The sequence below is a fragment of the Phocoena phocoena genome, chromosome 8 (genome assembly GCF_963924675.1).
Source record: "Phocoena phocoena chromosome 8, mPhoPho1.1, whole genome shotgun sequence".
NCBI classification, from domain to species: domain Eukaryota; kingdom Metazoa; phylum Chordata; class Mammalia; order Artiodactyla; family Phocoenidae; genus Phocoena; species Phocoena phocoena.
Genome location: NC_089226.1, coordinates 18,895,715 through 18,920,199, shown reverse-complemented (window position 1 = coordinate 18,920,199; position 24,485 = coordinate 18,895,715). Strand labels below are relative to the sequence as shown.

At 39.4% G+C, this 24,485-nt stretch overlaps 1 protein-coding gene across 11 annotated transcripts in view; it reads right to left on the bottom strand.

The window, feature by feature from the left end:
- USP28 (ubiquitin specific peptidase 28) overlaps positions 1–24,485 on the bottom strand; it is a 56,785-nt gene that overhangs the window by 18,308 nt on the left and 13,992 nt on the right. For 5 of the 11 annotated variants that reach the window (XM_065881734.1, XM_065881741.1, XM_065881745.1 and 2 more), the window contains 10 exons: positions 24,025–24,157; positions 16,838–16,943; positions 15,757–15,916; positions 10,305–10,391; positions 9,458–9,595; positions 8,439–8,512; positions 6,825–6,901; positions 5,406–5,554; positions 3,524–3,651; positions 628–723 (listed from right to left, as the gene is read on the bottom strand). In XM_065881734.1, the coding sequence (XP_065737806.1) occupies positions 628–723; positions 3,524–3,651; positions 5,406–5,554; positions 6,825–6,901; positions 8,439–8,512; positions 9,458–9,595; positions 10,305–10,391; positions 15,757–15,916; positions 16,838–16,943; positions 24,025–24,157 (1,148 nt within the window). Of the gene's footprint in view, positions 1–627; positions 724–3,523; positions 3,652–5,405; positions 5,555–6,824; positions 6,905–8,438; positions 8,513–9,457; positions 9,596–10,304; positions 10,392–15,756; positions 15,917–16,837; positions 16,944–24,024; positions 24,158–24,485 lie in introns of those variants that run through there. The other 6 variants (XM_065881739.1, XM_065881735.1, XM_065881738.1 and 3 more) reach the window with 4 other exon arrangements.

The following is a 24,485-nucleotide window of genomic DNA, read 5'->3' as shown; positions in this document are numbered from 1 at the left end:
AGATAAAGGGGGAAAAGCCACTGACAGTGTACTTATGATTTCTTTCCTGCACATTAAATCAGTGGGCTCTCTTCTACTAGAGAGAAATGACAATGACTCCTCCTTAAGAAGTCACGTGGCGAGTCCACAGAAACAGTCCTTGCAGAACAGATGAACAAGAAGGGAAAGATCCCTCCACAGGAGAAAGGACTTGGTATGTGTCACAAATACAACCTTCAGTTTGAGTCAGCACCACTCTAGAGAGAACACCATTGTTTTACCTTCCCCAGGCACCTCAAAACTGCTTTCCCAAGACAAAGCAATTAGAGTTTTGTGGCAGTCACCTCTCCTGTGTTTGTGAAAAAGACGGCAAGGAGAGCAGAAAAAGTAAAGAGCTGTGAAATCAGAACTTGGGTGCCCTTCAATACACTGCCAATTGTGTGACTTGGGACACTAATGTTCCTTGGGACTACTATTGCACATCTTAAAGACAGTTTCACACTTAGAAACACATTTTTCTTATCTATTTTATAAAATAACACTAGTTAATACTTAAAACTCTGAATTTTTAGATAAAAGCAAATTATCCGATTTGAATATCCTACGCTATCTTTCACATTTCTAAGTACAAAGCTGTCTATGACTTACCTTTCCAGTTTTTGCTGCAGAACTTTTATTTCCTCTTTCAACTTTCGAATACACTCTCTTTTACTTCGAACAAGCTCTTTGCTCCTGTACATGTACCTGAGCAAATAATAATCCCACAAACACAATTTATATTTAAAAACATTAATGACACAAAGTTTCAGCAAACTTGGGATACAAGGAAACTGCCTTAATCAGACAAAGGATATCTATGAAAACACAGAGCTAACATCATATTTAATGGTGAAAGACTGAAAGCTTTCCCCTAGTATCAGGAACAATCCAAGAATGCCCACTCTTGCCTCTTCTATTCAATGTTTTACTGGAGGCATAGCCAGTGCAGTAAGGTTAAAAAAAAGAAGTAAAAGTCATACAGATAGAAAAGGAAGAAGTAAAGCTGCCTTTAGTTGCAGATAACATGATCATCTACATAGGAAAAGTCAAGGAATCTACGAAAATGCATCAGAACTAATAAGTGAATTTCTTAGTAAGGTCAAAAGATGCAAAGTCAATTTAAAAAGAAAGAGGAAAAAAATCGATTGCATTTCTGTATACTTGTAGAGAACAAACAAAAAGTAAAGTTTTTTAAAAAGCCTTATAATAACATCAAAAGCAATAATTATTTAGAGATAAACAATTGGATATGTTCAAGAACTGTACACAAAAAATTATAAATCACTGTTGAGAGAAATTAGCAAAGACTCAAGTAAATGGAGCTATACCATATTCATAGACTGAAGGACTAAAAATTTTTAAGATGTCAATTTCCCCAAACTGACGTATAGGTTCAACACAGTCCCAGTCAAAATCCTAATAGCTATTAGGGGTTTTGACAAGCTGCTTCTAATATTTAGATAGAAATGGATCAGAATAGCCCAAACAATTTTTTAAAAAGAATAGCAAAGTGGGAGGTTTACACTATCTGATGTCAAGATTTACAATAAAATCACAGTAGTCAGGTGGTTTGTGACCACCTAGAAGGGTGGGATAGGGAGGGTGGGAGAGAGGGAGACGCAAGAGGGAAGAGATATGGGAACATATGTATATGTATAACTGATTCACTTTGCTATAAAGCAGAAACTAACACACCATTGTAAAGCAATTATATTCCAATAAAGATGTTTAAAAAAAAAATCACAGTAGTCGAGACAATGTAGCCCTGGCATAAGATTATACAATAGACAGAATAAAACCTCCAGAAAAAGGCCTACAAATACAAGTTCAACTAATTTTTGAAAAATGTACCAAGGTAATTCAATGGGGGAAAAGAGTGTCTTTTCAGCAAATGATGCTGGAATAACTGGACATCCGCATGCCGCCTTACGCAGCCTGCAAAAAAAATCCCCTTACCTCATACCATATATGAAAATGAACTCTAAATGGGTCATAGACATAAACATAAGAGTTAAAATTACAAAAAAATTTCTGGGAAAATATCAAAGAAAACCTTTGTGACCTTGGGTTGGCATATTTCTTAATTAGAACACAAAAAAACACTAACTATAAAAGGGCACTTGATACATTAGACTTCCTCAAAACCAAAAACCCCTACTCTTCTAAAAACACCAGTAAAGAAATGGAAGAGACAAGTAGAGTTAGAAAATATTTGGATTTGTATCTAAAATATATAAAGAACTCTTACAACTCAGTATGAACACAACCAACCAAATTAAAAAGTGGACAAAAGATATGAACAGACACTTCACCTAAGAAAATATACAAATGACCATTAATTAAGCACATGAAAATATGGTCAACATTGTTAGTTATCAGGGAACTATAAATCAAAAGAAAAATAAAATACTCCTACAAACCCAAGAGAATGGCTAAAACTTAAAAGACCGATAATTCCAAGTATCGTTGAGGATTTGGAGCAAATGTAACTCTCATACACTGCTGATAGGAACGCAAAACTGTACAGCCACTTTAGAAAACAGTTTGGAAATTTCTTATAAAGTTAAAAATATACTTTTCATACAACAGCAATCTCACTCCCAGGTATTTTACCCAGAAGCACTAAAAACCACACCAAGACTTCTTTGTGAAAGTTCACAGCAGCTTTATTCATAATAGCCTAAAACTGGATACATCTGAAATGTCCATCAACTAGTTGATGGAAAAAATACTGTGGTACCTCCATACAATGTAATACTACTCAATAACATTAAGAAAGAAATCACTGATATATGCAACAACATGGATGAATTCCAAATACCTTATTCTAAGTGAAAGATGACGGCCACAAGAGGGCTCATACTGAATATTAATGTCCCTAATTATGACATTCTAAAAATGACAAAAGTACTGGGCCAGAAAACAAGTGGTTGCCTGAAGGTGGAGGGAAGGGACTGACTGCAAAGGGGCACGAGGGAACCTTCCGGGTGATGGAAATGTTCTATATCTATATCACCTTCCGGGTGATGGTGGTATTACTTGGCTGTATACATTCGTTGAAATTCATCAGCTGTACACCTAAGAATGGTAACATTTCTTTGTATGTAAACTATATGTCAATAAAACAGACGTTAAGATTAAAATTCTATAATTTTTTTCTTTTTTTTTTTCTTTTTTCAGGATTTTTTTCTTTTTTCAGGAATACAAATAGTATTAAATGAGCAAGAAATACACAGCAGCTACTCCAGATACTGTCCACCAGACAGCAGGGCTTTCACCTGAAGCCTAGCTACTCAAAATTGTGGTCCAGAGATCAGAAGCATCAACAGCATTGCCCTGAGAGCTTCTTAGAAATGCAAACTCTTAGGTCGCAACCTAGATCCACTGAATCCAAATATGTATATTATCAAGAGCTCCAGGTGAGTCCTATGTACAATATACACTTAGTATATGCTCACTTCTACTGCTACAACACATTAAGAAGACAATCAACCACAGAACTCACCTGTCCATATAAATGATCTGAGGAAATTCCAGTTTATTGTGAATTTTCTCTGGCTGACCGAGGGACTGATTGAACTCAAATCTTGAGAGTTCAAAGGTCAACACTGGAGGTAGTTTTGTAAACCAACGCTATGTCAGGCATAGAAATGCGGGAGAGAAAAGTTAATTTTAGGAACTAGCAATAGCCAGATTTAAACTGTCCCTCATCAGACTTTCTTCCTTTGGTAATCAAACTCATACTAGAGTTCTTTTTTTTTTTTTTTTTTTACTCCAAACAGTAAAATGACCACTTAGAATCATGCCTTCTTAGAGAATATGGTTAAACACTTCTCAAGACTCCAAATCTACAAGCCAGTGAACAACATTTTAACTCAACTATCATCCTCAGACATGACGACCCTTAAATATGTGAACTTCACGAAGAATCTCCACATCGTTCACTGCACCATCAGTATTCAAGAGGTTTAAAACCTGGAGAAAATGGCTAGCCTAACCAAAGAATTAGAAATTGTCCAGAAAGATTAATATGTGTACATATACTATATACTATTTACAGTCTATTAACCATAATTTGAATCCCCTTTATTTCTAAAAAGGAAACTTGAAATAGCTTCATGATTACGAGTTCTGAAGTTTCTGAGAAAATCTCTGGATTCCAAGAATTTACACATCTCACAAAGGACTTAGTCAAATCAACCTATAATGTTGCCTTGAGTTTCAAGAACAGAAAGCACTGAAATATAAAGAAGATCTCAACTGTCACTGATAGTAGATGAGGAAAAAGCTAAACCCGGAAAGGCATTTCTGTTCAATTCACCTGTATGCCAGAGGTCTGTATGAACAGCTTTAAAATGTTCCCTTTACCAAAGGTGCAAACAGCTATATTCCCTCCCCATACCCTTGTCAGCATGAGGTGAATCCAGACAGCCTGTCTGGCCACCTCAGAGCTATACCTAAATAGGCACAATTTTCTTTCTTTTTTTTTTTTAATAGAGAGGTCCCATTCTTGAATAGAGGTCTCCAGAGGTCTAAGTCGCTAATGAACACTCCTTGCCTTTCATAAGAGCAAGCATCAGCTCTGCACAATGGCACAGATGATATGCCTCCCAATCAGGAATTAATACTTTCCTTGGAAAGCTAGGGAGGCAGTAGCTCTCTCCCAGTTCCAACACTGCTCTACAGCTAATACACTTTTAACAAGGCTCAAGTCAGGCTCCCTATTTAATTCAAGAAAGATTTTCTTTCTCTTATAAGTAATTACTGAGTTGGACTCATATAAGGCACAATTCTGTTCAAACTGTATGATGAAAGGAGAATAATCCAAGCTGTGTGGTGTTGGCAATTATGCTACAATGTAACTAATTCTTAACGGGAACTTTGAGATATTAATTACCCTTGCTTGCCCTGTAATTCCCCCTTTCTTTCCAACCCACAAAAATAAATAAATGAATCTTACATATAAAAAATTTTAAAGCAAAGGCAGAATTTACAACTGAGAAAAGTAAACACTATAATAGGGAAAATATTCTAAATGGCATACCATAGGAGTTAATCACTGTACTTTTACCCTCCGAAAATATGGAGGCAGTGGTTCTCCCTACTCAGGTACAGGTAGGCTTCAACAGAAAGAGAGAAACTTGATCATACTTAAAACGTCAGAAGCAGCATACAACCTTTATACGATTAACTCAAATTCATACAAGAATTTATTCATCAAACACTAAGACTCACTAACTCTTATCAACTCATGAGAGACTTCAGACTAGTTCAAGTCCTGTTAGTGTAAAGTTATTTAATATGTGATGTGAAAACAGTTTGCCCAAAAGCTCAGTCCTATTTAACTGGCTTTGTCTTGGCAAAGCAAATAAAAATATCCAACTCACCTCTTGTCCATATTTCACTGAATGATCGGAAGGAAGCAGCTCAATGTCACCCTCCACCATGGCCCCTTCCAAACATTCGTCTAAGTTGCGATAACCATTTACCTGAAGGGGATACTGGCCGAAGGTCTCATTGTTACAAAAGGGCTTCCCTAGGCAAAGAAACAGATTGCTTTTTAAAAGACATCACTACTGCTATCGAAAGCTTTTTTCCTGGCACCACACAGACAGTATCTTCTTAATTCAGCAACTTGCTGAGAACTGGTTACAAGTATACTTAGCCGGGATGGCTACCTCTAATGAACCAGCGGATCCAGGCATAGATCATTAACAACTGCTAACATCACAAAAAGAAAGACAACCAACTATGCCTCCTGGTCAAAGACTGTCCCACCACCTGTGAGTTAGTCTTGACTAATTAAAAAGCCTTACCTGAATCTGGTCAAACTCTAGATCCAACTATCAAGTTACAAAAAGAGGAGCAAAGAGGAACATGTTAAACTATATCACAGATACGCAAGCAGCAAAATTTTAGACTGTAGAGAATATAAGAGAACAAACAACCTAATTTCTTAAAAAATGTATTTCAAGGAAGAAAGAATGGAGGGAAGGGACAGTCTGCAGATTTTGAAAAGAACTTAAAAGACCAATCATAAATGAACCACATTTGCATCCTGATTAAAACAAACTGTAAAAAAGTATACATATGGGGAAGTGTATTTATTTTTACATATGTAAAATTATATATTTATATACACATGAAATTGTAAAACAAATTGGGCGTTTGAACACTTGACTAGTTATATGATATCAAGAAATGCTGTTTTTTGGGAGTGATGGTGGATTGGATTTTTTTTTTCTTTTTTTGGCCACACGGCATGGCATGCAGAATCTTAGTTCCCTGACCAGGGATTGAACCGATGTCCCCTGCAATGGAAGCACAGAGTCTTAACCTCTGGACCACCAGGGAAGTCCCTGGATTAGACTGTTTTACAAAGGCTATCAGAGGGGTAAAAGAAGACAGGTGTTAGATGGAGAATGATTGGCCATGTGTCCAACATGCAGCTTAGATAAATAAGCCCCTAGAGTAGACACACTTTTGGCAGCCTGACTCAATGAAACCTTGAGATTAGATAAAACAGAGAAAACTGATTAACGTCAGTGTGTGTCTGACATTAATACCAGATTTAGGCTGTGCAAATATTACACAATTCAATATAGCAACTCTGAGACGAACACTGTGCCCGTTTTACAGAGGAAGAGACTGAGGATCCAGGATCTCATGTAATTTGTCCACGATCACACACATACTAAGAGGCAGACCCAGTATTCAGACCTGCATTTGTCTGACTCTCAAGCCATTTCACAGTAATACAGATGTGGTCACAAGTCTAGAATTAACATTTAGAGCAGAGAATTTACCTTCATGAATCCCTTCAGTGAGGAAAGTACCGTAGAATAGCTGCACCATTGGATTTTCAGATTTGTTCCTGGGATTGCTGCTTTTAAAACAAGGAAACAATTCTGTATCATTTGGATCAGATAAGCAATACATTAAGCCAAACCAGCATTCAAAAGCAAAAATAATACATTTTCATCAACCCTCAAAGATCTAAGTATGCTCTAAAATAAGTAACGGATTAGTTCAGTTCAAAAACTCATTGAATAGCCAGGGCATGGAAGCAACCTAAGTGTCCATCGACAGATGAATGGATAAAGAAGATGTGACACATATATACAATGGAATATTACTCACCCATAAAAAGAAATGAAATTGAGTTATTTGTAGTGAGGTGGATGGACCTAGAGTCTGTCATACATTGAAGCAAGTCAGAAAGAGAAAAACAAATACCATATGGTAACACATTATATATGGAATCTAAAGAAAAAAATAAAATGGTTCTGAAGAACCTAGGGGCAGGACAGGAATAAAAATGCAGATGTAGAGAATGGACTTGAGGACACGGGGAGGGGGAAGGGTAAGCTGGGATGAAGTGACAGAGTGGCATGGACTTATATATACTACCAAAATAGATAGCTAGTGGGAAGCAGCCGCATAGCACAGGGAGATCAGCTCGGTGCTTTGTGACCACCTAGAGGGGTGGGATAGGGAGGGTGGGAGGGAGACGCAAGAGGGAGGCGATATGGGGATATATGTATATGTACAGCTGATTCACTTTGTTATAAAGCAGAAACTAACACACCACTGTAAAGCCATTATACTCCAATAAAGCTGTTAAAGAAAATTAAAAAACAAAAAAACCCCTCATTAAACAACTATATACCCAGCACTGCACCAAATTCTGGAGACACAAAGGCAATACAGGCATGATCCCTGGCCTTACAGAACTGCAAGTCTAGTAGGGGAGTCATACATGCAAATACATGTGTGTGTGTACATTCAGTATATACCTCTATATCCAGTGACAGAAATATATAAGGTATAGAAGTCATATAAAGGTAACAATGAACCCTCTTGTTCAGTTTTCCAAATGAATATGAAAATGCTTTCCTGGTGGCACAATAGAGATGGAATGAAAACAGCTTATTTCTATAAGCCTATCTTAAATTAACTATGTAAGATGCTATTTGGAAAGCTGTTTTATGAGTTTAAAAAAAACTTAGGAAGCAAGTATCTCTGCATCTGTATTTGGCAAGGGCTATTTATATTCTTTGCTTTGAATTTTACTTCTGTCAGTGACTGAAATAATTAAATTCAATGTATTCATATTATACCTCCATTCTCACATCAAGGATTGATTTGTATCTTTCAATACTTTTACAGCACAGGTGATGACTTTTAAAAAGTTAATAGTTATGACCCTTTTAGAAAAAAAGTTACAGATTAATATGATTATCTACAGGGGGAAAACCAAAGGCAAGGGGGATAAACAATGACAAATATGAGTGGTTACCCCACAGGGTTTGGTAAAAATCAGCAATTTCTACTTGAGAAGAATAATTTCCCCCCAAATCATAATTCTCACTGGCCCGCTGTGAGTAGGAAGGACGTACAAACAAATCCTCAACACTCACTTAATATTAACAGCTAGCTGGAATGCGTCCTCTAGCCAATCCAGGAGCTTGTGTGTGAATTCACTCACATCTTGCTGTAACAGACGCACAAATTGCATGAGTTAGACCCAACAGTATACTTAGGGAAATGAAAATATGCCCTTATCCCACCAATGATTAAGATTCTATTACTACAAAGGATTTCTTTTTCAGGTCCAAATATCGTGAAGATACAAGGAACATTGGAACCCAGCTGCTGCAGACAACACACAAGACCCACTGGGCGATTTCTGATTAGAAGGAAATGGGAACACTACCCCTTCCAGCCACATCTATTTGTAACAAACTAACAAACAAAATCTTCCAGTTAGGCCTTGAAAAAAAGGTCCAAAGAACAGACTGAAGTTATCTAGAACAATATGAGATCTGAATGGAGAAAGGAAACCTTTATGAAATGTTTTGAGAATTTTGTAGAACTGCAGGACCTTTAGACAAATAGATAAAAAAAAGTAATTTTATGAAGAAGAAGCTGCTCTAATAGTGATAGCTTTGATCTGAATAAGAGGTAGGGAAAGGAACGTACTAGAGTCTAGAAGAGAAAGACTGCTCAGAAAAGCTACAGAACTCAGGTTTAGATCATTTTAAAAATAGGATTTCTATTTGGGCCATCCCAAGACAAAGGTGCAGACAAAGGACAGACTTTCCTTTTCTCGGTGACCCTCTGCCATGATTTACTGAGATATTTTCCAATCTCCTCCTTTCTACTTCAACAGCCCCTGGGAAATTCTATTCTTTCTACTATTTTTTCTTCTTTCCTTTGTAACAGCCAGCCTCCCCCACACAACACGTACATGCACACACTTTGTTTTACTTGTTCCTTAGGCACTACAAAGGGCAAAAGCAGGCACCCGGAGTCCTGCATAGTCACATTCGTAGCTTATTACACAGCTGAAACAAGGCAACATCACAGTAGTAGTAACAAGGCATCATTGCAAACTCCAGAGTCAAGGGAAAGAATGAGGACTATGGGCTTCCTGTACCTGCTGCTCCTCAGGCGATCGGAATGCTCCCTTTAAGAGGTCCAGGGCCGCTGAAGGGTCTACAAACTTGCGATTTGATCCCATCATCAGAGCAAACAAATACTGAAGCTCCTGCATAAACACGATATTTCTCTTTTCCTGCAGGAAAGATAGCGATGTGTACTCTTATAACCTCATATTTGGAAAATTTGAACACATAAAGAAAAAAGTGGTCAACAATCTCTAATTTATATTTACAAAGTTCTAGATTGGAATCAGGTCTCAAACTGTTATAGGTACTCTGATTAAGTCTGTGTAGGGGACTGCCCTAAACTCGAGAATATCTATGTAGAAGTCAGAGAGAGAATAATGTCAGAAAGCAAAAGTGTTTATTTTCTAAAACCGCTGCCATCCCTCCTTTTGGGAAAGGCATCACCAAGGGAAATCCTGGGAAGGGTTAGATCTCAGCAGGAGGCTATATCCTTTGGCAAGAATGAACTAAAGACTCTTCTAAGAAGGCCCAGGCCTCCCGGCATCATGTTATCCACTCTGCATCCCTCAGCACAAGCGACTAAAGGAGCCTGAAGAAGGCGCAAACAGACAGGGATTTCTAAATCTCCCACCCAGAGGCAGAAAAGCTGAGGCCATCAGGGTGACCTGTCACTTTCTTAGAACTGTTTTCCTAATTTTATTCCTGCTTAACTTTACACTATTTCTTGTCACAAAGAAAGAACAAGAGCCATTTGGAAATGAAAACAAATGTTGCACAAGCCGAAGAGCATCACAGTAACCAGCTTTAACCAAAATTAAAAGGCCTTCGGGAAGAATGGGACTAAACAACAGTGAAGATTCCTTGACACCAATTTACCGTGTGACTTGGACAATTTTCAAGTACGTTCTGTGGTAGGCTATAGCTGAGGACAAGTCTTCGGAATTCAGGCAATTGAAACAGAGACTGAAATAAAGAAATGGATTAATAGCCTTTCTTTCAAAATAACTGCAGCAAAAAAATATTTTTTACCTTAAAAGTATGTATAACTCAACCTAGTAATTCTACTATGTCTAAGGAAATAATAATGGCTACACATAAAAATTTCGCCAAAAGAATGTTAATCCTTTTTAGGAAAAAACTAGAAAAAACCTAATGGCTAGCAGGAAAAGATTAAATAAACTATAGTACATCTGTATAACGGATTATTATATAGTCATTAAAATAATACTGTAGAAACAATGTTTTCATAAAAGGACAACTACAAAGTAAAAATGAGTGATCAAGAGCTACATGTATCAACATAGATGTATCTCAGAAATATTCTGTGTGAGAAAAAGGTGTAGAAAGAGTATTATATTGTTCATAAGAAGTCTAATCATATAAAACAACATGATACACTGTTTAGGGTTACATACACCTGTGGTTGTATCTGTGTGAAGGGGGTGGTATGACGGGCGATGGGTACAATGGGGACTTAATAATAGTACAGGGATTTGAAACATTTCTTTCTAAAGCTTTACTATTCGCCACTCTTTGCCTTAAATACTGTATTTTAAGGAATTTTAACAGATATCTCTGGCTGGCAGAATTAGGGAAAGGAATTCCTTTTTACTGTTTGTAAATCATACATTTTTCCAACTACAAATATCTTTTGAAAGTTAATGTTTTAAAAAATCTCTTGTATGGGCTTCCCTGGTGGCGCAGTGGTTGGGAGTCCCCCTGCCGATGCAGGGAACACGGGTTTGTGCCCCGGTCCGGGAGGATCCCACATGACGTGGAGTGGCTGGGTCCATAAGCCATGGCCGCTGAGGCTGCGCATCCGGAGCCTATGCTCCGCAACGGGAGAGGCCACAACAGTGAGAGGCCCGCGTACAGAAAAAAAAAAAAAAACAAAACCTCTTGTATGAATATAACTCCTCATCCCAACATAATCCTCAGATGAAAAGCCCTCCAGCCCACAGACTGGAACTCTTGAAGCAGCATCCTGGGTGGACTATAAGCCTCCGACTTCCCCCGCTCCACGACAAGCTCTACCGGGATTCAGCCAATAGGAGGAGTGTACACCTGGACTGGGAACTTAAGTCGGGTTAGGATGTGATACCAAAGTTCCATCTGGAGCCGGGGCTGGGATGCTCAGCTCTACAAGCAGCCCCATCTCTTCTCTTCCCACCTCCCATGTCTACCTAGCGCATCTCCATTCCTCCTGGTTTCACCCCCTACTCGGCTGACTATCCCGTAACATGTTCCAGCACTTCTGTTCTACCTTGAGAAAAATGGCCTTACGTTCTCAAGTCCCTCCACTCCACTTCCTCACCTTCACCAAAATCTGGCTTTTCCCAAAGATGCTATTATTCTTAAAAACTACAACAGTGTGAGCTGATGTTACTCATTTCCCAAACCAATATCAACTTGATCCTCCAACATCTGCTTCTTCTCCTGTAGTCTCTGTATCACTAATTACATCCTCCTCCTCCAGGCATCAAAGTTCAGAACTTCAGAATAATCGTTGACTCCTTTCCCTTTATCAACCATTTACATCCAGTAAGAAGTCCCTTGCACTCTGCCTCTGGGGCGCTATTTTATTCATAACCACCTCCTCTCTATCAGTCCCTATCACCTGCTCTAATCAAACTCCCATCACTGCCCACCTGGATCACGGCACATCGTCTCCCTGCCTCTAGAACCTCCTCTGTACCAGCCCACTCTCCACACAGCTCCTTCTAACTATCTTTCTAATGTAACCAAAATAAAGCACCTGATCCACTGAAGACTGTCATATGGTGAGAGCTCTGCCATCCCAAGTCTGCTATCCTTACTAGGTGACTTTGGTCACTACCCAATCCACAGGACATCCTGTCAGCTCTGCCTTGGAAATAAATCAAGATTTCAACCTCTTCTCTATTTCCACAGCTACCAGCCTGGTCCAGGGCAGCACGGCCTCTCAGTGATGACTGCAGCGGCCCCCTTCATAGGTCTCTCCACTTGTATCCGCGCCCCCTCCATTCTGCTCTCCTCACAGTGGCCCGAGGGAGCCTTTTAAAACTCGAGTCAGAGTACATTACTCCTCTGCTCAGAACCCTCAAGACTCCCCATCTCACTCAGAGCAAAGGACAAGTTACCTCTCCAACCCCACATCCAGTGATCCTTGCCTCCGCTCCTAGCATTCCAGCCACTCGGAACTCTGATGTCCTGTGAACACGCCAAGCTCACTCCCACCTTGTGGCCATTGTTTGGTGCTTCCCCTTCTACATGGAATGCTCTCCCCCGACAGTTGCCTGGCTCACTCTCTCGCCTGCTGTGTCCAGGGCAACTGCTCCAATCTCATCCCCTCACGCAGCCTAACCTAACATCGTAGTTTATGTTGGAACCTGCTCCCGTCCCTCCTGCGTCAATTCCAATCTCCCATACCCTGCTCTCTTTTCTATCACACTGACCAGAGTTTAACATACTATATAAACATCTATGTAGTTAACTAGTTAGTTTTTCAACTATTTATTGATTCCTATTTCAACTATTTATTGTTCCTTGTCTGTCTTGCCTCACAAGAATCTAACTCCCTAAGGGCAAGTCTCTGTCTTGGTTTGGTCCACTCCTATATCTCAAGGGCTTAGAACAGTGCTAGGCACACAGCAGGAGTCCAATTCACATTTTCTGAGGGAACACAGGTACTTTTGTTCAGCCGAGGGACCCCCCCAGCTCCCATGAGCATCTTAGGTCTCATGACCTATTCCTCCACTCCATCTCTACATACCCAGGATATGTCAATACCGGAAACACTGCTGCTTCTCAGATCACAAATTCAGAAAAACCTCCTCTTGAACCATAACCTGTCTTCTGGCTCATTTGTTCAATGACCCACAGGACACCTGTGCTTCGACGTCATCAGGAACCCAAGCAAACAGACCTCTTTCCTGTCCTCCCTTCCTGTCTTCATTTCTCCCTCTCCCCAGCTTTGATTCCGTGGTCTCTACTCATCTTTCATTAAATTCTCAAACTGCTCTTTTTTTTTTGAAACAATCTCTTAGTTTTTATTTATTTATGTATTTATTTATTTGGTTGCACCAGGTCTTAGTTGCAGCATGCAGGCTCCTTAGTTATGGTATGCGAACTCCTAGTTGCAGCATGCATGTGCGATCTAGTTCCCCAGACCAGGGATTGAACCCGGACCCCTGCTTTGGGAGCGCGGAGTCTCATCCACTGCGCTGTACCACCAGGGAAGTCCCTCAAACTGCTCTTTTGTCCTTTCATCATACCCAGCAAATCCTCCAACTTAAATGAATTTAATTTTCCACTTAAGCGTTTTGGAGAACTGCTAAGAGAAGAAGTCCCGAGCAAACAGGACATGTGGATACCACTATACATTTAAGGTCTACAACCTCAAGTAGACCTTCACATTTTTAGAAATCCTACCACTGTATTCTGGCGCCAACTGGTTTCCCGCTGTTTACAACAACCATTTAAACTTTCACTCCCTTTAAAACCTCATTCTGTCACTCTTCCACTCCGCCTCAAAAAATGGCTGCTTATTTCAGAGGAAAAAACGACTACTAGGAACTATTTCCACTTTAACTGGCAGTCATCATTTCCTCCTTGTCCTCTCCCCTGTTACCCTCTTGCCCTCTTGCTGTCGGAGGCCAAGCCCTCCCCACACGCCCTGCTCTCTGTCCTGTCCTCCCATGCTTTCTCAGAAGCCTTTCTCAGTCATCCCCTCCATAGGCTCGCTCCTTTCACCATCTCTCACAGGAGGGAAGTGAATCCAGGGAAGGGTCTCGGTCTCAATCTCAATCTCTCCCTCTCTCTCGAAAGGAAAGAACTGACTCGTGTCCCTCATTCCCCAAGACCTTCCTACATCCTATTCTCAATGCAGAGGCCAGTGAGCCTCTTAAAATGGAAGTAGGATCGCAGCACTTGTCTGCTCCAAACCTTCCAATACTTTCCCACCTCACGTGATTCCTGAACCCTCATCACGACCCCAAGCTCCCCCTCCCCCGTCCCGCCTCCACCACCTCCCTGCACTCACAGCCGTCTGTTCCCCCTCCTCGGGCACTCAATTCCAGCCTTCTCTCTATTTCTCAGCTCCTGACCTGAGTCTCTGAACTTGCTGTTCCCTGTCTGCAGTGTCCTCTATATAATTATATGAAACATTCTTCATGGAACTACATGGCTCATTCCCTCGCCTAAGTCAGGCCTCTACTCAGATGCCCACCTTAGCAGAAAGGCCATACGTAACCCCCCTATATAAACAGCACCCCTTCCCTCTCTAGCTGAACCCTTTCTAGCCCCTCTTGCCCCCATTCATTCATCTTTATAGCACTTACCGCCATCTGATATATATTTTGTTTCCTGCTGGTCCCACTCTTTTCCAAGTAAACTCCATGAGAGTGAGGGCTTTGATTTATCCACTGCTGTTTCCCCAGTGCTAAAACAGTCCAGGCACAGAGTAAGCTGACGGAACCCATGGATTTTACGTGTGTAAACGGAGGATTCCATTTTTGGCCAAGCAGCTGGGTCAGTGTCAAGGACTGTGAAGGAGAAGCTGGCAGGGCGCGATCAGGTGCTGCACTGCAGCCACGTTAAGTTTAAGAGGCAACACGCTCCCCAGGCGAATTCATCCTCTAGCTTGGCTTTATCACCATCTACATGCTACTGATTCCCAGAACTATATCTGCAGCCCAGATCTTTTTACTGAACAACATACTCACATAGATAACTGCCTACACTGTATCTCCACGTGGACCCTCAAACTCAGCATGTATAAAGCGAACTAAAATCCCCCGTTTAACACTCACGCAAATTATTCCTCCTCCAGTGTTAAATGGCACTATCATCCACCTGGTACCTCAAGCTAGAAACCTTGCAGTCCTTCTCAGGCCCTCCTGCACATATCCCTATCCAGTTGCTTATCAAATCCTATAGATCTGATCTCCTAAATACCTCGTGAATGCTTTGACTCCTCCCTTCCATGGCTTATGCCACTTCTCTATTCCAGGCCATCATCATTTCCTTCCTGCCTGGTCATTTATGATAGCCTCCCAAAGACTGATTTCTCCTTATTAGCTCTTGCTCTGCTGTAATACAGCATTCACCAAAACACCTCCTCAACCTATTTATAACCACAGAAGATTCTGTTTTCAGTACTGACCAAGCTAGACACAAGAGCACCTAGGTCCAAAACACAATAAAGCAACCAAAACACAATAATGCCATGGGGAAAACCCTCCAGTTTTATTTACCTGTTTCCTTTTTTTTAAAGCTATGTTTCTCACATTTCAGTTTAATAAATTACAAAATCGTTTCCAGAAGACACAGTTGTCTCTTAATACCATACCTGAATAACAGCACTAAACCAACATGTATTGCCAACATTTTTCAGCCCAACGGGCCAACCATCAACTCGCCTCCAGTCATTGGGATTGGGATTTTCTCCCCAGACTTCACAGCGTTTTCTCTTTGAGCGTTTAGTTTCTGCAGAGGTTGCCTCGTGCATCCTATATTGTGCCAACATATCACACATCAAAAAAGAGAAGAGTTAAACAACAATATACTATATGGAGGATGTAGGTAAGCTTTCACAGGTAATTCAAAATGCCAGATAAACTATTTACTGGGTAACCGCTGGCTATATAATAACTATAAGGTTGCAACATAAGTGAAAAGGTTTAAACATCGAGTTGTTAATCCTGCCATAACAGAGATTATTACTAACAAGGGCCCTGATGGAACTGAGTTGAGACTCAAAACTATTTATGGCTACCATATTAAAAGTTTTACATTTCAACAATAGTGCCTTATCTCAGACCTTGCCATTGAAAGAGGCAAGAGAGACACTCTGCTAAAGATAAGAGCCTTGAAATGGCTTAGCACACAAACCATGGCCCTATGTTTCCCCGAAAGAAACAACTTGGCAGTATGAGGGGATAAACATGTCTGGAAACATGACTGGGCACCACTGGAACTGGGTATCTGTGAACAATACCAGACAATCACCAAATCAGTACCAATTCAAAACATATATCCTCCTAGTCCTAGGGCAGCTGAGTGATAACTTTCATTTTCAATAGCCAAAAACAAAACATTCAAAGTTTACAAAGGCTCAAAGTTAATAAAGAGAATACATATTTATCAGATATTTGCCCTAGACAGTTTTCTCCCCACTAGCAAATGTGAACTACAAAACCTTGCAGGCTTCTACTCAAAAAAGACCACAGGCTGCAATAAGACCCTTATCATATTTAGCTTCTTCAAAAGTGAACCAAGGAGTAAGTAAGCGAATGTGAATTTAAATTTTCTCATAAAAGAAATTTCATTTAGGTGCAATTAAAGAAGCTTGGCAGAACTGTTTCACAGAGATAATGCCTTTGACCTACATACTGATGTGCAGAGCAAACACTATAAATTAAATCAATAACCTGTTAAGATCTCTTCCATCAGCTTGAATTTTGGGGGACTCCAGCAGACTCAAAGCAATGGCGGCCTGAAGATCATCTTTGTTATCATGAGTAAGGTCTATTACTTCTGTAAGATAAACAGAAATTTAATTAGTCTACATGCAGGAAACATTGCCTTTCTGTTTGTATTGTAGGAAAAAAGGTGAAAGCATTCACAAAATTAGATACACTCCCTAACTCTCAATACAATGGCTCTTCTGTGTAAAAACAACTTTATTACTCTATGCTAGAATCAAATGAGTAACTTATAGCTACACTGTAACCTTATGATTAGCTAACAGTACAGTAATAACAAGCTGCTAAAATGCAATGAGTCAAATACCCCCTTTTGCAGCCTTACTTCACAGAGTCAGAAATATATCCCATACCTGTAGGTTAAATAGTCTCTTTACTTACCATTGTAAACTATCAGCTAAAAGTTGAACATTCAAAGAATGGATATTTTCAATCTCACAGGAACTATTCTAGAGAACAGAGGATATACTCCTCAACTCATTTTATGAAGTCAGCATAACACCTTGGTATATCACAAACCAATCAAGAACAGTAAGAGAGAGGAAAAATGACAAACTCACGCATGATCACAGACGCAAAGAGCCTGAACGAAAGCAAATAGAATCCTGCTAACACACCAAAAAAGATTATATATTAAGACCAAACTGAATTCACTGTAGGAATGAAATACTGAGTTAATGTTAGAAAACAGACCAGTAAAATCCACTATCTTAACAGTTAAAGGAAAAAATGATCATCTCAATAGATACAGAAAAAGTATTTTATAACATTCAACCTCCATTAAGGAATAGAAACTCCAAGCCAAGTAGGAAGAGAAAAGAATATTTTTAGACTGAGAAAGAATATCCATGGAAAGCCCACAGCAAACTTTACACTTAATCGTGAAATGTTACATGCATTTCCTTTAAAACTAAGACTAAGACAAAGATGTCTGTTGTTGAGGGCTTTTATTCACCATGGTTCTGAAAGTTCCAGGCAGTGTGATAACAAAATAAAATAAATTAAAAAAAATAATAAAGATTGCAAAATAAGAAACAAATCTGTCATAATTCACAGATAATGATCACCTACAAGGGAAACCCAAAATAATCTATGGAAAATAGTTATAATTAATAAGAGATGGTTAACACCATTGTAAAGCAATTATACTCCAATAAAGATGTAAAAAAAAAAAAAAGAGATGGTTAGATAAAAGATCAATGAACAAAAGTTGAATGAATGTCTATATATGAGCAATGAAATACTTAATTTATAAAGAAAAAAACCACAAAGAACACAGAACAAAAAATCAAGACCTTGTGCTACTGGCATAAGAACTAACATATGGATCGATGGAACAGAATGAGTGGGACTGAACTGACAGTCCAGGAATAAACCTCACAGCTATAGTCAACTGATTTTCAACACAGGTACCAAGACAATTCAATAGGGAAAGAGTGGCTTTTAACCCCTCCTTCACATCATTTACAAAAATGAATTCAAAGGTGGATCAAAGCCCTCAGGATAAGAGCTAAAACTACAAAACTCTTAGAAGTAAACAGGTATAACTTCATGACCTTGGATTAGACAATGGCATCTTCGAGATGACAATCAAAGCACAAGCAGTGAAAGAAAAGATTGGTAAATCTGACATCATCAAATAAAAATCTTTGGGCTTCAAAGGACACCATCAGGATAGTGAAACGACAGCCCACAGAATGAAAGAAAAATTTTGCAAATCATGTATCTAGTAAGGAACCTATATACAGAATACATAAACTCCTGCAACTGAATAATAAAAAGACAAACAGCCCAACTTTAAAAATAGGAAAAGAATTTCATTAGACATTTCTCCAAAGAAGACACACAAATGGCCAATAAGCACATGAAAAGATGCTCCACATCATTAGCCATTAAGGAAATGCAAATCAAAACCACGAGATTATCATTTCACACCCACTTGGATGGCTAAATAACAAATGTTGGTGAAGATGTAGAGAAGTTAGAACCCTGTGTAGTGCTGGTGGGAATGTAAAATGGTGCAGCTGTTGTGGAAGTTAGAAGAATGGAGGCCGGCAGTTCTTCAAAAAGTTAAACATAAAAAGTTTCATGACATTGATTTCTTGGATATGACACCAAAAGCACCGACAAACAAAGACAAAAATCAACAAATGGGACTAAATCAAACTTAAAAACTTTAAAGCATGAAAGGACACAATCAACAGAGTCAAAAGGCAACCTACGGAATGGGAGAAAATAATTGCCAATCATGTATCTGATAAAGGGTTAATATCCAGAGTATATAAAGAACTGCTACAACCCAACAACAACAAAAAATCAACCAATCTGATTTTAAAATGGGCACAAGGCTTGAAGAGACATTTCTCCAAAGATGATATAATATGGATAACAGACATATGAAAACATGCTCAATGTCACTAATCATCAGAGAAAATGCAAATTAAAACCACTATGTGATAATGCCTCACATCCATTAGAATGGCTATCAAAAAAACAAAAACCGGGCTTCCCTGGTGGCACAGTGGTTGAGGGTCCGCCTGCCGATGCGGGGGACACGGGTTCGTGCCCCGGTCCGGGAGGACCCCACATGCCGCGGAGCGTCTGGGCCCGTGGGCCATGGCCGCTGGGCCTGCGCGTCCGGAGCCTGTGCTCCGCAACGGGAGGGGCCACAACAGCGAGAGGCCCGCCTACCGCAAAAAAAAAAAAAAAAAAAACAAAAACCAGAAAATAACAAGTATTGGCGAGGATATGGAGAAATTGGAACCCTTTTGCACTGTTGGCAGGATTATAAAATAGTGCAAATGCTATGGGAAACAGTGTGGAGGTTCCCACACTTTTTAAAAAATTAAAAGTAGAACTACCACATCATCAAGCAATCTCACTTCAGGGAATATATCCAAAATGAAAAACCAGGGTCTCAAAGAGCTGTTTGCACATCCACGTTCAAATGGCACTATTCACAAAAGCCAAGAGGTGGAAGCAACCCAAATATCCATTGATGGATAAATGGATAAACAAAATTTGGTATATACATACAATGGAGTATTATTCAACCTTAAATAGGAAGGAAATTCTAACGTGCTACAATCTGAATGAACTTTGAAGACATTATGCTAAGTGAAATAAGCCAGCTACTAAAGAACAAATACTGTATGTTTCCACTTATATAAGGTACTTAGAGTAGTCAAAATCATAGAAAACAGAAAGTAGAATGGTGGTTGCTAGGAGCTGGGGGATGGGGTAATGGGGAGTTACTGTTTAATGGGTAGAGAGTTTCAGTCCTGCAAGACAAAAAAAAGAGTTCTGGAGATGAATGGTGGTCATGGTTGTACAATGACATGAATGTACATAATACCACTGACCTTAAAGATGGTTATGATAGTAACTTTTATGTGATGTGTATTTTACCATAATTTAAAAAATTGAAAAGAAAAAAAAAGGAAATCCTGTCACATGCCATTGCATGGATGAACATTGAGGACATTATGTTAGATGAAATAAGCTAGTCACAAAAAAATAAATCCTGTATGATTCCACTTATATGAGGTACCTAAGGTAGTCAAATTCACAGAAACAGAAAGCAGAAGGCTGTTACTGCGGGCGGGGAGGGAGAAAAGGGTTGTTTAATGGGAATAAAGTTTCAGATTTATAAGATGAAAAAGTTCTAGAGATCTTTTATACAATAATGTGAATATACTTAACACTACTGAACTGTACACTTAAAAATGTGGGACTTCCCTAGCGGTCCAGTGGTTAAGACTCTGCTTCCACTGAAGCGGGCAGGGTTCAATCCCTGCTCAGGGAACTAAGACCCAGCATGCCACGTGGTGTGGCCAATACACAAATAAATAAATTAAAATTGATGTCCCCCCAAAAAATATCCATGACGAAAAAAAATTTTTTAAAGATTAAAATGTAAATCTTATTTACATTTTAACTACAATTAAACTTAATTTAACTACAATTAACTACAATTAAAAAAAAGAATTCCAACTAATAAATTATTAAGCAATGATAGATAAAATATTACCATTTTGAAATCTCCAATAAAATAAAGAATCTAAGCAATAATCACCAACGGTGGCTGGAAATACTAGGTGGGGAATTTTATGATAAATTAATCAAACTAACAATCTGAACAGTCTAACAATTTTAACCACACAAAAAGACGGGGACCAGACATTATTTACCTCTTGATACAACAAAATAGAAGAAATACACACACCACTACCTATGACTTTGTCATGCCAGATAAGCATCTAAATTAATAGGAAAGACAGAGAACATAAAAATCCACTAAAGGATACCACAGGAATGCAATCATGTGGTATCATGCAAATGCTGTCAAATAAAATCCTGAAACAAAGGACTTTATTTCTGCAAACATTAAACTGCAAGAAAAAAAGAGAGGGGGACTATATAGATAAAAGGGATCTTAAAAAACATTTCAAACACACTTTAATGTTTTCATTTTATGTGGATCATTATTCTCACAAACCAATTACAAACATATTGTTAGTGAGACAATCAGGGAAATTTCTACACTGGTATTTGATGAGATTAAGAAATTGTTATTAATTTTTAAGTGTGATAATATTGTTGTAGTTATGAAAAAAGAGTCCTGCTTTAGATTTTTTTTTTTAAGTTAAACACAGAATTGTTATATGACCTAGCAATTCCACTCCTAGGTATATATCCCAAAGAATTAAAAACAGATACTCAATGAAATAGAATGGAAACCATGAAAATCTGATATAACACAGAGCTAATACTGTAAATCAGTGGGTAAGTATAGCCTTTTCAATAAAAGGTCCTGAGCCAACTGAATAGCTGGAGGAAGTGAGGGGGTGGATCGAACTATGTTTCTATCTTATGCCTTACCAAGATAATCCATTTCAGATGAATTAAAGATTTAAATGTGAAAAGCAAAACATTACAATTTTAGAAGAAAATATAACAGAATATCCTATAACTTCACAGTATAGGAGTTCTTAAACAAAAAACACAAACCATAGCAGAAGATTAATAAATGAAAGCTATTTGTTAGTTCATCACCATAGTGTAAAAACACAAGTCATCAACAAGGAGAAGATATCTGCAACACCCAAGTCCAGAAAAATGGGTTAATATCAAGAATATAAGGTCATTATCAATAAGAATATCAAGTATCAATAAAAAGAGGCAAACAAACAGAAAAACCAGCAGAAGACACGAAAAGAAACTTCACATGAGGAAACATGAATGGTCAAAAGGGAAAAGATGTTCAATCTCATTATTTAATTTTTAAAAATTCTAATTAAAAACAAGATTATCATTTCATATCAAAAAGACAGGCAACAATTTTACAATCTAACAAATTTGAGAGCAAGAGTTACTCTCAAACCCTGTTAGTGGGAGTATAAATATGTAAAAAAAATCACTTTGGGGACTTCCCTGGTGGCACAGTGGCTAAGACTCCGCACTCCCAACGCAGGGGGTTCGATCCCTGGCCAGGGAAACAGATCCCACACGCATGCCGCAACTAAGAGGTCGCATGCCACAACTAACTAAGGAGCCCGCCTGCCGCAACTAAAGGAGCCCATGGGCTGCAACTAAGGAGCCTACATGCCGCGACTAAGACACAGCACAACCAAATAAATAAATAAATATTTTTTTTAAAAAATCACTTTGGAAAATGTCACTAATAATAGCTACTAAGTTGAAGATGAGCACATCTTAATACTCACCAATTACACTGCTAGGCATATACACTAAAGAAACTCTTGCATACATGCACAAGAAACATAAACCAAAAAAGCTCACAGCAGCCTTGTTTACAACAGCAAAAAAAATTCAAAGCAACCCCAAAGTCAATCAACAAATATATCAATTCTGTTGTATATTCAGACCAAGAAATACTACACATCAGTCAAAAGAAATAACTACAGGTACAACCAACATGGATGCGTCTCAAAAAGAAAAATGTGGATTGAAAAAGTCACTATGTGCACCGAAAGACGTATACAAGAATATTCACAGCAGCATTATTCAGAATAGTTCAAAATTGCCAACAGCTCAAATATCCATTAACACCACCTTGCGCAGCTGATAGATCCCTCCTCCTGGAAGCCTCTTTGGCCTTCATAGCACCACTCTCCTGGTCTTCCTCCTACTCCCCTGCCCCCCGCCCAGACATCTCAACACTGGAAGATCTACTGCTGAGTCACTGAACCTTCCCTGTTTTCTATACCCACTCCCTTGGAGAGCTCATCCCTTCTCCTAACTTTAGGTACCATTTACAGGTTTATGATTCCAGGTTTTATCCACCTCCAGTCCAGATCTCTCCCTTGAACTGCACACTTGGACCTCCGCTGCCTTTTTCGTACTCCCCCTGGATGTCTAACAGGCACCTCAAACTTAATATTGCCAAAACCGATCTCCTCATTTTCCACCCCAAATCTGCTCCATCTGCAATTATTCCCATGTCAGTTAAGTGCAACTCCATCCTTTCAGCTCCTTAGGAAACAAACCTGGAGTCATCTTTAACCCCTCTCTCTTTCACAACCCTCAGATCCTTTGTAAGCAAATCCTGTAGAGCAAGCACTTGTCACCCTTCCACTACTGCATCCTGGCCCACACCACCTTCATCTGCAACAGCTTCCTGAGTCGTCCTGGGCTCCCTGCTCTGCCCCATGCTCGCTACTCCCTCCCACACATTCTGTTCTCAACAGAGCAGCCAGAATGATCTTTAGCCAAAGGAAACCCGTTTACAGCATTCCTCTGCACCAAACTCTCCAATGGCTAGTCCTCTTAAGTCAGAGTAAATGCCAAGCAGCTATGAAGGCTCCGCAAGATCTGCCTCCCATTTGTTCCCTCAATGGCCTCATCTCTCACAGGGCAGCAATTCCTGTTTCTTTTGTTCATCTCCAGTGCCTAAAAGAGGGCTTGGCACATAATAGGGGTTCATTAAATAAGTGCCGAATGAATGGAACCATTTAAGCGCTGAGAACTGTGCCTGGCGCCTAGTAATGGCTCAGTAATGAGCCATTATTACTACTATTTCCGAAGGGTCGATGTGATGGAAAGGACACTCACGTAAACTCATCTCTTACTCTCCGCTAGTTCAGAGCGGGACCAAGCCAGGATATACCTACTTGCTAATTCTTCTTTGTTGGCAGCACTGCCCGCTACTTCAGATGGTTCTGTAGCAGCAGTCTCCTGGCTGGGCTCTTTAACTCTTTCATCAGTGAGAAGGCTGACTGCCTGGGTGATGTCACCATTACTGGCCTGAGGGGAGGAAAAATATAGAAATTTCAAAAGTAAAGCATCACAGCATTTAAAATAGGCAGCAAGTTAGTCTGGGGGTTATAACTCTTACTACCCTGGTGACATACTGAATAAGTCTAGGCATAATTCTAGGGTATAAAGGAGGAAACAGAGTACAGTGGAGGATAGTAGGTCTATTATGCTTAAAGCACTGCCATTAAACTCCTAGCTACAGGAAGGGAGTTGCCATGCTCTGATTTCCCACAACATGCAAACGAGAATGGAATCTCCCTGCTTTGCATACTGTGCCGCCTGACCGCACAGAACAGCTACGGCATGATGTATCAAG